The sequence below is a fragment of the Micrasema longulum genome, unplaced genomic scaffold (assembly GCF_059751315.1).
Source record: "Micrasema longulum isolate JH-2025_06_02 unplaced genomic scaffold, ASM5975131v1 h1tg000402l, whole genome shotgun sequence".
NCBI lineage: Eukaryota > Metazoa > Arthropoda > Insecta > Trichoptera > Brachycentridae > Micrasema > Micrasema longulum.
In genome coordinates this window covers 914,794-930,948 of record NW_028277602.1, presented here as the reverse complement: position 1 = coordinate 930,948, position 16,155 = coordinate 914,794, and the positions used below count along the sequence as shown (strand labels likewise).

General features: G+C 33.9%; 1 protein-coding gene across 1 annotated transcript in view; it reads left to right on the top strand.

Moving 5' to 3' along the window:
- LOC148281886 (uncharacterized) overlaps positions 1 to 16,155 on the top strand; it is a 99,256-nt gene continuing 83,101 nt past the window's right edge. The window contains exon 1 of the mRNA XM_088225953.1: positions 1 to 2,011. Within this exon, the coding sequence (XP_088082079.1) occupies positions 801 to 2,011 (1,211 nt within the window). The 5' untranslated portion in view covers positions 1 to 800. The remainder of the gene's footprint in view (positions 2,012 to 16,155) is intronic.

Here is a 16,155-nt window from a genome sequence, read left to right as displayed (position 1 = left end):
CCGACTGACTGGTCTCTAGTCGGCGGCCGCCCGCCAAAGCGAACGGATACTGGTTCACTCGCTTCGCGCCTTTTACTATACGAAACCTAAAGCTCGATTTTCGAAAACGCCGCGTGTGTTAGGCTGTTGCGTTTGATATACGTAGGTACTTTATAGCTAATTAATTTTCCGTAGTTCGCAGCGGGCTTTCGCAAAAAACGACGCCGGCAAACTTTTTGCGCGTGCGAAATTCCTTAAAAGTGCAGTGAATGTGTCGTGATAAAAAGCGCTTTGAATTATTATTAAGTTGTCAAAATAATAGATTTATAAATGTGTTTATCGAATATTTTATATTGGCTCCCATAGAAATACATCGCATTTTATTACAAAACAGAAACCCGACTGAAACACTCTATAGTGTTCTGTGTTACAGTCGTTTAAAGCCTTACGGAGAAGGTACTGAGCCGATAAACACTATTTGGGTCAAGCAGAAAAATAACGGTTGCATTCCTCGCGAAATGGAATAACTCGCGGAGGATGTAATGCAATTTGCGGAATCACAGCATCGGAGAATGGTGGAAAACATAGAGAAAGCTCCCGAGGGATGGTGGCCGGGAGGGCGGTAGGCCGCGGGGGCGGGGTCCTCCCGGACCGGCTTCCAGGCTGAGGAAACTGGAATATATTTTCCGCGAAGTAAACGCATCAACACTTAGGTACATCACAAACTTCTCAAGTATAATCAAGATCCGGGTTACGTCATAAACATATTTCTTTAACTCTGACTGATCGGAAGGAAGATTTGCACACAGGGGGTGCGCGTGATGTTGAAGCATATCCTGACCACTACCCCGGGAAACGGGTCTTTTTCTAACGGACGAGCTATGGCGGGGGTGGCGGTCGCCGTGAGCACCGGGAGTGTAGGCAACAGGCCCGACAGCGCCGGGGAGCGCCTCGAGAGAGAATCGCAAAATAAGAATGACGACAAGTCCAGGGAGTTCTCCAAATCGGACTCCAGAGACGGGATGAGCGCCAGGCTAGAAGGGAGGAACGATTCCTCAACGAGAGAGTTGGGGAGTGGGCGAGGAGATGGTTTAGGACTGAGAACAGACGCCCGAGGAGATCTCAGGGAACGAAATGAGAGGTCGGAGCATCTCTACAGGGATACTTCCTTGTCTGGAAGATTAGATTATTCGACGAGAGAAGCTCATAGCGGCGATATATCTCCGAGAGAACTACCTAGTAAACCACTCGATTCGAGAAACGAAATTCCATCGAGAAATGTACTTATTAATAGGATAGAATACCATTCCAGAGAGCCCCCCACGAATCACTCCGCGAGAGAATACCGGGGAGATTATAGGGGAGACCTCACCCCGAGAGAGCACGCTAATAAAATGGAGCAATACGGCCACCACAGGTATCAGAACACGGGAATGAACAGATCCCGGGACCCTAATCACAGTCAGCTGAGTGTTAACGCGGTGCAGCGTCTTCCGCAACATCAACCGTTAAATATTTCGACTTTGAACTCATCCAAGCATTCCCTAGGAGGGACTTCGAGTAGCGCCAGCCCAGGGGGAAGGGGGCACAAGTACCCTAACGGCGGACTCAACATATCGCGGATGACGACAGGTGGCCGCGGGGTCGGAGGGGTCGGAGGGTTTTCGACCCTCACACCTGCCAGTCTGGTTCCCGCCAACGTGTCCCGGTTCATGAACCGCTCCAAGGAAGTCGGCATAAAGGAGATGTTGACTTCTCTGGGCCTGCTGTGCTTGGTGAGCCTTTTGCTGGCTCTGCTGTCCTTGATCTTCCTGCTGAAGATATCGCCAGTGACCTCGACGGACATCAGAGAGCTTCTCCGCGCTGAGCAGCTGTCAGTGATCAGTGCCGAGGAGTACGTCGTTGTGTACGAAGTTACTTTGGCTCTGTGCGCTCTAACGTTGTCCCTGAACTTGTGCTGTCTTTTAGTTTGTGCAATACAATTCTTGTTCGCTGTGAAGTTGGTGAACTCGCCGAATGGCGGAGGAGGCAGGTGCGTGAACAAATTCCGTTAAACTTTTATTTAGAAGGGGGATCCGAATTACTATTATTATTTGTTATGTATGTATGCGTCTTCGTGTAGGGTTTACAATTAAATTACTTGTTGATTCACAGTATAGCGTCGCGGTCTCGTGCGCATTTTTATTACTTTTGTAAAATATCAATAATCGCCTATTATTACGAGGTATTATTAATGTTCTTATTTTTATTCTCATCCATCAATACCCACTATCCTCCTTTGGGTCGCGATTGAAATAAAAAACCTTATCACTGCCAGTGTCAGACAACACAATGAAACAAAAAAGTGAAATATTATGTCATTGTGTTAAGTTAGAACTTGAATTGCCAAACCCAGTATCGATCAATTGGATTTATAGGTCGTAAATATTTTGATCAAAATGATTGACCAATTTGAATAACGAAGAGAAAAAATTAATAACAATAACATTAATTTATGTTTGTTAGTGAAAATTATTGGTGGAAGTTCATTGTAATTTATTATAGAAATGAAAGACGAGTGATACTTAAACCCGTAAATTTGGAGTAGTCAAATTAAGACAAAAATAATTTATTACTATAGTGTAATTCGGAATTGTAATTTATTGCAACACATAGTCAAAACAATTTTGAGAAGGGAATATGGAAGTCTAGGTATTACAGGGCTTATGACCTGTCATTGATAGGTTAAAGTGGATTAAACTACTGTTATAAAAACAAGTATTTTCTGAATGTAACACAGTGTGTAAAGTGGCAATTTAAATCAAGAAATGACTGGTCATAAATCCAGCAAATACCTTATTATCTGGGTGTATGTCCGTTATCGGACGTCTGACATGGCATGACCAAATCCAACAAATACTTGAAGATGGACATGTCAAAAGTCAGAATAATCGGCGCGCTTGCATGAGAAGGTGAATGAATGTAGAGGAAGCGAGTTCTGAGATACTGGTCTCGAAGATTTTACGACAGCGATGAAACCGGTCACCGGTCATTAAAAATTTGTGGATTTAAGTATCACTTGGCTTTAATTTCTTTAATAAATGACCAGCAATACTGATGTAATTTATTCAATTCGTAATGTAATTTAAAAAACTGGAACATGCTGTATAATAGTAAATAACTGGAAACCATTAAAATTAAATAATTCGATCATAAAATAGTCACGCTCTGACTACATTTATACAGGCACAAAATTGTACGGAGAAGAATTTTATTATCTTTCTGTTTTCGTATAGACGTCCCGTTAAAATTTAAGCATTTAAAGTAAAGTTATTACCATTTCACTACCGGTTAAGTTTTATTAAGGTAAATATCTGAATGCTGCACCATAACATACATTTAATTTAGGTAAATATCCGAATATTGCAACATAATATACATATTATTTGGCCGTTGTAATTATCAGAGCCCATTTCAAGAAAGATATTTAGGAGGTAGGCAATTATCACGATGCTGATGTTGAAATCAAAATAACTTTTTTAACAATGCAGGTATAAAACGAATTTATTATAATTGATAACAAGCGTTAAATAAATCGGGGAGATTTATTGAATTTTAAACGCTAATCATTGTTAAATTCTAGAAATATTAGATGAAATACAAAAATTAAATTATTTTCAGTATTTAGACCCTTAAATGTATCCTTTAAACAACTAAATAAGTGCGCTCTGTTGCTGCAAGATGTATTGAAATGCAGTATTGGTATTAACATAAGTTGTGTCCGTTTCATTCCAAATTTAAAAATTAGCACTAAGAGTTTAGAAAAATGGTAAAGGTTTATACGCCATTCGAAATATTTTTTTCTGCTCTACAAGATATTGTATTTGCTTTTACCTTGCATGTATTTTTTTATTTGATTACAATAAGTAGTGTATAAATTTATTGAAACACAGAAAAGGCACATTTTTTGAGGAGGGAATATGGAAGTCTATCATTTACAGGGCTTATGACCTGTTATTGGTTGGTTGAAGTAGCTACGAGTCGGCCTCGTGGTGTAATGGTCAGCGCGTTAGCCTGCCATGCAAGAGGTCTTGGGTTCGATTCCCGACATGGTTGATATGAAATATTTATTTAAAAAGGGTGTTCTCACACTAGAATATTACATAGTCCATGGACTGGTACCTGAAGCGTAAGACTGATCATCTCACCTTCATGTAATAAAAATGATCAAGATACGCTGCGATTGGTGTACCAATACAGTGCCCTATGCAATATTAGGTGCGGAAAGGGAATGATGATGATGAAGTAGCTACTTTACACTCCATGTAACATACATCATTCTGTCTATTTTTAAATATCCACATTTCCACATTTCCTCAACTCTTACATCTGTTGCTTTTTATAAAGTAAAAGAGCTGAAACCTATATTTAAAATATGTAATAAAAATATTAGCGCTATTTTTGTAAAAAAATCACCTCAAAGGCGCTTTTTTATTTTATACGTAAACTAAGCTAACATTATATAATATATTTTCTGATTTTAAAAATAAGGGTATGATAAACGAAAGAAGTGAGATTTCAGTTGAGATCTGAACTGACCGGGACTGCCGGTGATTCGCAAGTGTAAAGGCTGAGGGGCCGGCAACGGCAAAAGCACGATCTTCAAACCTAATGTTTGGGCAGCGTCGGATTTCGACATGTTTTCCTCTGCCTGAATCAAATGCTGACCTAGGAGTACATTTTATTTGACATGCATTTTCCCTAATACAGATGTCCGATAGGTATTTTGGAGCCATTTCGTGATAGGATTCAAATACTGTCCAGCAAAACTTATATTTTATTCTCCTGGGCTTTTTAACCAGTGCAAATCTTGAAGATGTGAGATTTGAAATATTTTTACTTCCGTAATAAGCCTTGCTGCCGCGTTGAAAGCAGATTTAAGTTTATCAGTTTGGTATTTGGGAGATTTGCGCATATTCCATTTTCCATTACAGTAATCTAGACGCGAAACGACATGAGTCATCCCAAGAGCTTTTATTGCGTCTATTGGAATATTTCTCCGTACTGATTTGATTTGTCGTAGATGGAAGAAACCTGCACTTACCGTTTTATTGACCCAGGGATGAAGAGAAATATATGAATCTAAATGAACATTCAGCAGTTTTACACTTTATACTGGGGGGTAAGATGTGATTGAAATTGGAGATTGGTCTAGAATTCTAGAAGGTGCTGTCGTTTTTTGAGTTTGAGTTTGAGTTCGTTTGAGTTTGAGTTCGTTTGATGACATCCAGTTATTGACGGTTTGGATGCATTGAGATACGCGATTTTTCAAATTATTAATATCTTGAGGAGAGCAGTAAAAACAGTTTTTTTATCTTCCGCATAAGAGTAATGTGGGTGCGCTTCATGCGGCTGAATTTTTTCACCTACTGGACAAAGCGTAACGCCTGAAAATACTTCGATAATTTGTATAATTAGTTATTTTAATAGTTTTTTAAGTCATTTAACTTTTTGTACAAATGTAAATTGTACATCGTACATTGGCGGGCTTTTTACCAAATGGAAATTACTTCCACCAATAATTCAAGTAACAAAACATATTAAATTGAAAATTGTACTCTACTATCAGGGATTATTTGTAAATATTTTTTTAATGTTCACATTTTATTAATATATTTTTTTGCTATGTTAATGTGATTTTTTTCTTAAAATGCCTAATGAAGATTATTATTATTATTTAAAAAATATACACATAAATAAATGAAAAAAAAAGTAAATATGTACAAAAATACAAATAACTGCATTTGCAGACAAATTACCCTTAATCAATACTATTAATCAATGAGAAAAGGGAATAAAAAGGATTGAGGTGAGACTAAAGAAGAGAAAGGAGATGATTCTTTATACGTGATTTAAACAGAGTTACTGTAGTAACATCTTTGATGGGAGATGATTCCACAGTCGAGCCACATGGACACCATATGAGTTCGAGAAGAAAGAGGAATTGTGGATTGGTATTAAGAAGGCTTATGAAGGCTATGCTTTGAGAATTGGAACGAAAAGGTAAACCATGAACTGATAAGCGTATTCTAGTTAACAAATTACAACAGGGATGGAGAATACCTTAAATAAGGGAATATGGAAGTCTTGGCATTTACAGAGTTTATGACCTGTCATTAGCTGGTTTAAGTGGCCAATTTACACACTGTGTAACATTCATCGTTTTGCCTATGTTTGAACATCCATATTTCTTCCATTCTTCCATTTGTTGATTTTAGTGAAGTTAAAGAGCTGTAACCTTTATTGTTGTGAAGAGATTCATCTGACTGAATTATTTTACATACTAGGCAACGCCTGAAAACAATTTTTCAATTTTTAAACTTCTTCTTAGACCAGTTGATTTCATTTCAATATTTGAGTTTGTCCAAATATTCGTAGAGAAAAACAGGATTTTAACCCCTCGGGAGTCATTAAGATTAACAAATTACAACAGGGATGGAGAATACCTTAAATAAGGGAATATGGAAGTCTAGGCATTTACAGGGCTTATGACCTGTTATTGGCTGGTTTGAATCCAATATTTTGTCTACGAACATTTGGACAAACTCAAATATTGTAAATCAGTTAGTTTAATCAACAATATTTTAGAGGGAGTGAAATCTAGCATGTCTACAAACATTTTGATTTACCAAAATATTGTTGTATATTTATTCGCTGATTTAATTCTAGCTATACATTTTATAGAAACGTATAAAATGTATCGTATATTATATGTAGCTGTTGGGTCTTCCAACTTCCAAACCGGTATTATATCTGTGTTCTTCATGCACTGCACAGTACGCATAAACGTATAATACGTCGGCGTCGCTAGATTATCCCATGACACTCCTAGGGTTTGTGTTTTCCGTACAGATCTGAACTCGTTTATTTTGATGTACAATGGAATAGTGTGAGATCAGATTCACTTCCTAGTTACTCTATTGTTGGCTGAAGTCATTCATCAGCCGTGAAGTTGGCGGTCGTTGCCGCTAACATAGCCCAAATTAAACGGCGCCAAGATTATGTACATAACATGTACAATATTAGCCGAAACTTTACCACGTGTTTGAGGTTAGAAATACGGCAGTCGTAAACAAACAATAAAGATAGTAAAATAACCGATGGGACGTTTAAAAAGTTTCCATTATGAAAGCGCAGGTGCAAAAGAAAGCAGTACACCCTGTTGTACGTATAATGTTTGCAAATATACAACTCACAACTACTCAGAATCTCAGTAATAATTGTATAATATAGTCGTTACAGTAACAATGACTGAGAATTGGCTAGTTAACAAAAAACACAGTCAGGAAATATTCGTTAGGTGGCGGATATAATATAACCTGCAAACGAAAATTTTATGGAAAAGGTTTTTTACGAGATAAATATTCATAATTATCATCATTATTCCCTTCCTCACCTAATTGGTACACCAATCGCAGCGTACCTTGATCATTTTTGTTACATTCATGCCTTCAGCCAAGATGATCAGTCTTATGCTTCAAAACCAGTCCAGGAACTATGAAATATTCTAGTGTAAAAACACACTTTTATATCAATATTTCATATCAATCATTTCAGGAATCGTACTCGAGACCTCTTTGCATGGCAAGCAAATGCGCTGACCATTACACCATGAGGCCGACAAAGATAAATATTAGGCATTTTACTTTGGTCTTTTCACAACTGATTATAATCCTTACAATATTATAACCTATAATATAAAATAATGGCCATGTAATTGTTACATCGTGTTTCGAATAAAATTATAATTAATGTAGGTTAAGTATAAAACATTGAAAAAAATATAAGAGCCTGCTGACAAATTGTAGATATGCTTGCAATTCAGCGGGACTTAAATTTGTGAAAATATTTTTTTCATTCCCTTTTCGTACCTAATGGTGCATAAGGCATTGTATTGGTACACCAATCGCAGTGTATCTTGATAATTTTTTAAGTACTTGTGTTGTTATTAACCTTTTCTTGGCTATGTATCCTATAGGATACAAGGAACACATTTTTTCTCATGAAATAAAACACGAGTAAAACAGCATTCAGTTAAAACTGGTTTACCATATTTTTCATACTTAACTGCAATATACATAATAAATTTTTAATAAAACAAAAAAAAATTGTTTGGGATTCTGAGCCTTTTCAACCATCAAATGTGTAATAAAATATTTTTTCGTTCTGCCAAGATAAGGTTTATAATACAGTTGGCCAGATACTAGAGGTAAAAAATAAGTTGTTTTAGAATAACCTTAGACATGTTAAATAAAGGTTGATTGTGTTCCGTAAAATGTTTACAACTGTAAACTTCCGAGATATTTTTTTTTCAATTTTTTTCCTTGATGGTTTAGCAACAATTTAGTATCAAATTTCCGATCACACAAAAAAGAATGACATCTTTAGCATTATCGGAAGTAAATCTTCAAATACTGATTACACATATATTTTTACGCTAAAAAGAATAAATTAAAAATACTTGCAATAATGCGATAAATATAATATATTCTGTGTGTGATAAAGTATTTTTAAATTAAGTTTTAAAAGGAATACCCCGATGAGCTTTTTAGAGGCTTGTCAGCAGGTGCGAAAGACAGGGTATGGAAGGAAGTTAAGGAAAATACACCACAACACCCAGACCAATCAAGAAAAAAATGGATTTTTTTCTTGCAACTGGCGGGAATCGACGCCGCCACGCCGGTTTCACAGTTGGCCGTCTAAACAACTGTGCCACAGCGCCTGCATGTAATTTACTTGTTATTGTTATAAATAAAGAGAAACTTATAAATAACTACAAAAATATAATTTTAGATATCTAAAGCCAAATCAAAAGTAAAAATTACATTTCTCGGAAACGGTAAAAATTTTGTTGATCAACCTTTATTTTACAGGTCTAATAAGTTCTAACACCACTTTTATTTTACTTTTAGTATCTGGTCACCTGTATGTGCTTATAATTTTCACATTTGGTCAAACTTTGTTTGATTTTAACTATCTATATAATATATTTTTTTATAATAATAAAAAATAACGTAATTTTGATTTACCCAAATATGTGTTTACGTTTTGGGGCCATTTTCTTTTAGTCATAGTAGAGGGGTATATTAAACTTATATAGTTTATATGTACCTATTTAATTTTCTTAAATACAAATACAAATCTTAGGAACAACAAAGAAACAAACAAGTTTAATATTTACAAAATGTAAACTAACCAAATTAAAAAGAAAAAAATGACAATAATTTCAAATATTAAACGCATTGACAAAGGATTGAAATCGCAATTTCAATCTTTTGTCAATGCGTTTAGTAAAAATCGAAATTTTATTGGTTACTCAACGGGCAAAATAATAGAATAATCAAGATTCCAACAATAATGTTTGAGTATGTCCAAATGCTTGCAGAATGGCTGGATTTTCTCCCTAGGGAGTTATTCAACATAACAACAACAACATAAGCGTTAAATAAAATATTGAAATTGAAAAGCTGCTAAAAACTAATCAATGATATCTTACATTATAATAAATGATAACCAACCATTGGATCATTCCAACAATATTTTATTATAGAAACAAAAGACGAGTGAGACTTCGCGAAATCCTCGATACTGGCATCTTTATTTAGTAGTTCAATATACAAAACAGAGGTAAGGATAGAGAATTCAAAATCATATAAAAGTAATTTTTTTCTTTTTTTTTTTAGAGTCTTTATTCAATAAAATATACATATTATTACAATATTAATACATTATAAAGAAAACAAAGTATTAAGATATATTTTGTCCCGATAAACTATTCAATAATAGTTTGTCATCGGGTGCTCAGACATTAGTTTTAATTAATAATCAAATAAGAAGAGTACAGACATAAAACTGTATACGTATAAAATAATAAACATAAAAATAGTTTAAAGATATTTTTTTAATTTTTTTTAAGTAAGAAAATAGAGTAAAATAATACAATTAAAATTAAAGAATAGTAATTTACTTAAATATATTTTAAATATAAGAAAAAAAAAATAATAGACACATATATAAATAGTGTGTGCTCATAAATGTAATCAAAACAAGATAAAAAAATAAATTAAACAAAGTAAAGTAAATCGAGAATTTCAATTCATATCTACAGAAAAAAAAAAAAAAAAATTAGTAAGAAAATTAAAAGTACATATTAAAATTAATATCTAAAAAATGTAAATGAAATATGAAAGTAAGAAAGTAATAAAAGAAAAGAAAATGTTAACCCAAGAAAATAACAAAAATGTATTCAATGAGGGATAAAAAAATAAAATTTAAAAAAAATATATATAAATGTAAAAAAATAATAATAAATAAAAAATATAAGAAATGTATTACATAAATATTACATAAATAATAAATCAATAAAGGAACGTTTTATCTAGTAACCACTTACGTAATAGAAACTTAATTTTATTTTTACAATGACATGTTTTCATGTCAAGTGGCAACAAATTAAATACTTTTGGAACAATATAATCCAACGTACGTTGTCCATATTTATTTTTAAATTTTGGTACTACTAGGCCATCAACAGATGTCAATCTTGTTAGATAGCTGTGTTCTAATTTATGTTTATATATCGAGCTGAACATCTGTTGGATAATAATTTTGCTCCATAAAATACCCTTAACTGGTAAAACATTTAATTTATCACACATAAATGGGGTATTATTCCTCTGATTGTATACATAATTGGGTGCAATCAATTTGACAAGTGCATTTTGAACATTTTGTACATATTTAATGTTTGTTGCACAAGAATGTCCCCAAGCAGTGATCCCGTATCTTATTATAGATTCTCCCAGAGACAAATATACTAATCTAAGTGAGGAGAGAGGAACTAAAAACTTTATTTTAATTTGTGAGAGGAACTAAAAACTTTATTTTAATTAAATCAAAATATTAATTATTCATATTTACATTTATTTTAACATGTGTAAAGTGGCCACTTAAACCGGCCAATGACAGGTCGTAAGCCCTGTAAATGCCTAGACTTCCATATTCCCTTCTCAAAAATGTTTTCCCTTTCTGTTGAAATAAATTTAAATGAGATTCCAAGAATTTCATAATTTGCAAATAATCGGTGATTTTTTTTTTTAAAGTTTCAAACATATCTTTAATATAAGTACTTAAAATCTGATGAGTATCTTTCTTCACCTCTTTAAAGCCTAAGCAGGTTCCTCTAATCATCCTATCTCAAGGTCTGTCAAGTGCGTGTCTTCAACATTTTCTATCTTACTATACATTAACATAAATAATTATACGAACACAATTTAGCTGTCCACATTCTTCCTAACCGCGGTGCGTGAGTGAAAGATGAATGGAATTCTAAGGAAGAAGAAAAGAAGAATATAAACTGAAATAGAAGATTAGTATCTTAGACATCGCTTATTATTTATTACGAAATAAGCAATAATTATTAACCTTGTTTCGTAGTAAGGCTCCTCATTGTAACTATTGGTTTATGTGGGAAAACTATATAAATATTGCATACATATGTAAGTAGTCATTGAAAAGCGTATAAAGAGTAAAGTACACCTTGAAAAACCGTGTGAAAATTTATAGAAATGTTGTTAATGAACTTCTACAAACCACATAGGAGTTTTACCAATTAACTGGATTTAGAAATTAAAAAGAAGTTTATCGTTACGAAGAGTTACCAATTAACTTTTACGAAAATGAGGAAGTCGGAGGTTAAAAAAAATGTTAATAGACAATCAAATAAACCAAAAAAAATAATGATGTAGGATGGAAAGACTGAGAACGATATTGAAAGGAGGGTTAGTACCGGGAACAGGGTGAACGGCGCACTGAAATATACTTTGGCAAACAAATGTTTGTCGCAGGGGGCAAAACAACCAATTTCCTTCGAGTACCTATTAGAAAACTCCAAAATTGATGTAGTCAAGTCCATCAGAGATTTAGGAGTTGTTTTGGACTATAAAGTGACATACAACGAGCATATAGATAATACAGTAAATAAATCACTGAAATTACTTGGCTTCATTAACAGAATATCCTCTGATTTTACTAATGTCCGTACAATCAAAACTCTTTATTGCTCAACTGTTCGCCCTCTTCTTGAATATGCCTCAGTGGTCTGGTCTCCATTCTATGTCAATCGCATAAATCACATTGAATCAGTCCAACATCGCTTGCTTCGAAAAATAGCGTGGATGCTTGGACTAGAGAGAGATAATTATTCTTATGCTGAAATAGAGTCAATGTTAAATATTTCTAGTCTACAAAAACGTAGAACTAATATTGACTCCATATATATGTTCGGCATACTAAATGGTATAATCGATGTTCCATCATTACTGGGACAAGTAAAATTCAATATTCCGACTCATAGATTGAGAAACAATGAAGTACTGTTCATCGATCAGCATAGAACAAACTATGGCCTAAATTCTCCAATGACCCGCCTTTGTCGTATTGTTAACTCAAGACAGGATCTGGACTTTTTTGGTTTAAGTTTACAACGATTTAAACGAGCACTAAATAAATAGTCCAGATCTTGTCTCGATGTCCCTTATGTTTGTCAATGCTTCTTTCTTTTTTCTTTAAATGTTTTTAACTACTCTTTTATTGTAATATTTAAACCTTATAAATTGTATACATGGACAATGTCCGTTAATAAATAAATAAATAAATAAACTAGCAGTTCACAATGGAGTTCTAGTACAACAATGTATGGGAGCGAAGTATGGAATTGGAAAAATAATGATGAAAGTAGGTTAAATGCTGTCGAAATGCAATCCCTCGAGCGAATGCGTGGTAAAACGATATATAATAGGTGCACAAATGTCGAGATCTGTGAACTGAGTAAGGCTGAGACATGCATTATCGACAGATTCAATAAAGGAGTGCTGCGTTGGATTGGACACGTAGAGCGAATGGACAGCAAAAGAACGGCTAAAAGGATCAACGATGCAAATGTTGATTGATGCAGAAGGCGAGGAAGACCGAGAAAGACATGGCACGACCAAGTCTATCAAATACTTAAAGATGAACATGTCAAGAAAAGGAATAATCGGCGTGCGTGCATGAGAAGATATATGAATGTAGAGGAAGCGACGTCTGTATGCAAATACAGAAAGATATGGCGTTCTATCCTCTCTGCGTACTCCTACGGGGAAATGGCGTGATGGTTTGTTTGTTTGTATGTATCGTTATTATCAAAGCTATGATTTTTTAAAGTTCCGCGACGTCACGAGTTCTGGTCGGTAAGTGATCAAAACACATATTTGAAAGTTAAACCCCGTACTGTTGTAATTTGAACCCAAAACACGCTAAGCGTCGAAAAATATGGCTACTCCTGAAACCGAAAATCTTTTGCCAGTTGCAATCATGATCGCCAATGGTTGCCGCAACATAACGCTATAATTTATTGGCTATTGCAAGCACGTGGTCACATAAACCTGTGACGTTGCTAATAAGCAATTTTTTTTTATATTTTTTTTTTACGTTTTGAAGAATCTTCACCGTACAAGTGAGTGCTGTAATATTATTGATTGATTTGGTGTTTATTTTGTAGAACTCCATATTTAAACTTATAATTAGAAATCAAACACTGATTTGAGTCTACTGAACACTTTATTTTATTTTTACAAATATTAACATATAAAAATAAAAACTTCGTGACAATTGTTTCGCCTTATTAGGGCATTTTTAAACGAATGTGAAGATTATATGGATTGAATGTCCTTATACAGTTATATAATTCAAGGTACTTAAGTAGAAAATAAAAATAATCTAGACTAGTAGACGAGTAGACTAATAGTAGACTCAAATCAGTGTTTGATTTCTAATTATAAGTTTAAATGCTGTAATATTTATCATGTGTAAGAAAAAATAATTAATATCAATTTTCCTTAGCACTAAACTTCCTTGTTAAGCTGCATATACATAAGTACATAATATTACCAATTTACAATGACTAAATAGTGAAACTACTTTTAGAAATGTTATCAATTAATTGCCACTGAAATGACACCGATTAACTATGACCTAAAATTTTATCCCCAATTGACTACTCTATTAAAAAAAGTAAGACTCATAAACATGTTGACACTTACGAAGCCATGAACTGCTACTGAAAATTGAACTTGCACCAAAGTAGTATTTTTTAACCTTTTTGAATCGCGACCCTTTTACAAGTAAAAAAACCGGGTTACCCCTCAGGGCCTTAATTTCATTATATTACTCGTACATTTATTTATTTATTCAGAATTTTTCTGTTTATATTTTAGTAAATTTCTTACATATTTTACGTATTTAGTTTTCTTTATATTGAGAGCATATTTATTTTTTAATGTATTATTTATATCTTTATTTTAGCCAATTACAACAGAAACTAGAATATAAACTGAACGAAATTATTTAGCAAAGGCAAACAAGGGAAATAAAATCATGGTAAAATATATATTTATAAACACGATCAACACGTTAAACTTCGAGCTAACACATGCCAATTCATTTTCATCTCACACGGTGTTAATGGCGAAGAGATCTACGAAAAGCCGGAAGATCTATCCCAATAAATTCTGAGTTGTGTGATGAATTGACCTTGGACATTGCACATTCTGGACATTGAGACATAAAAACAAAAGTTGCTCCTAGAAGATTTGATAAATAGCAGATTTTAACTTCTAATGACACGGTTGGGAACATGAAAAGAAATTGATTGCAACGGAGATGGGACATCACTCATAATAGCATTCAGTATTTTGAAAATGCATTCAAGGTCCATCTTCGTTCTACGTTTCTTCAATGAAGACAGATTGCTGTATTATTATTAATCTAGAAATAAAGTATAAGGAGCGGGTTCAGCGAGCCGTCAGCAGCAATATAATATATAATATGGGCATAACTTATAAACTTTTACATAATTTTATACCAGGTTTTACTTATAAACCTTTATATAACTTCGGACCAGGTTTATAAGTAAGGCTCATTATCTTATATATCAGACTGCTGACGACATGCTTTAAATGAAATTTAATTCGTATAAGATTTACGTCTTTTGGATGAAAAGAAAGAAAGTTTACCAAGAGCTGGCAAGAAAAGCTTTTAAATTATTAGTGCCATTGGTCACACCCTACGTATTCAAACTATAGTTTGTTATTTGCGTCTTGTTCGACAAATTTCTAAAAAATAAATACGTCTACACCCTCTACGTTCAACTGGGGTTCGGCCAGACAAACCAGAAGCCTTCACCAAACGCCACAATCTTAATGACTGAACTGCAGTCACACTCATAAATGTCTTCTTAGAGACAGAAATTAAATCTACAACTCTGTTTAAAATGTAGTATGTAACGGTCCAAGTGCGGTTCATTTTTCTCACTGTTTCTTCCAAAGTTACTCGAGCCACTTTCTTGATGGTCATATACTTTATGAGAAAACTGTCTTGCTTCATTTGACTTTTATTAAAATAAGTCTGCGTTTAAAATTGCAAAAATCGTTGTCTGTTAGACTAGCGGCCTCACATCTGATAGTTTTCTTTACAGAACTTGATATTTCTAAGCCATGGTCACAGCTCATGTGAGGATCCACAGTTCCCTCTCCGGAGTATCTGATGGACTGAGAAGCACCAGATGTATTACCCTTCTTTCTGTTCCGCCTAACACAATTAACAACCACCAGAGGAGAATTATATTCTGAACTTGTGAACTCCATGCTTTTACGCGGCAAAAATCTCAACGACAAGTACATTCAAGATTACAATCAAAGTTTAGTGTATGTCATAGAAAATCACATTTAGTATAAAGGTATTGTGTCAAAGACAATAGGTATTTTGATAACTATATTAGATGACATAAAAATAAATTTAACACCTTAAAAAAATATGTAGATGTTTCGCTTTGTGAAAACTCTATGGAGTGTAGATATTACGTTTTGTAAAAATTTAAGATATTTGAAACGCTACAACTTCGCACATATATAGTTTTGTTAAAATTTTATTTCACCAATCGATAGAGCTCACGTGGAAGAACCCCTTTCAATAAAAAAACGCATGTGTTTTTTTGTAGAAATTTCACTCTGTGAAAACGGTCCTCTTAGGCCTTCTGGCTTGTTGTGGTGCAAAAAAAAGCACCTAGTATTTACTAAATAAAAATTGATCGCAATTAGT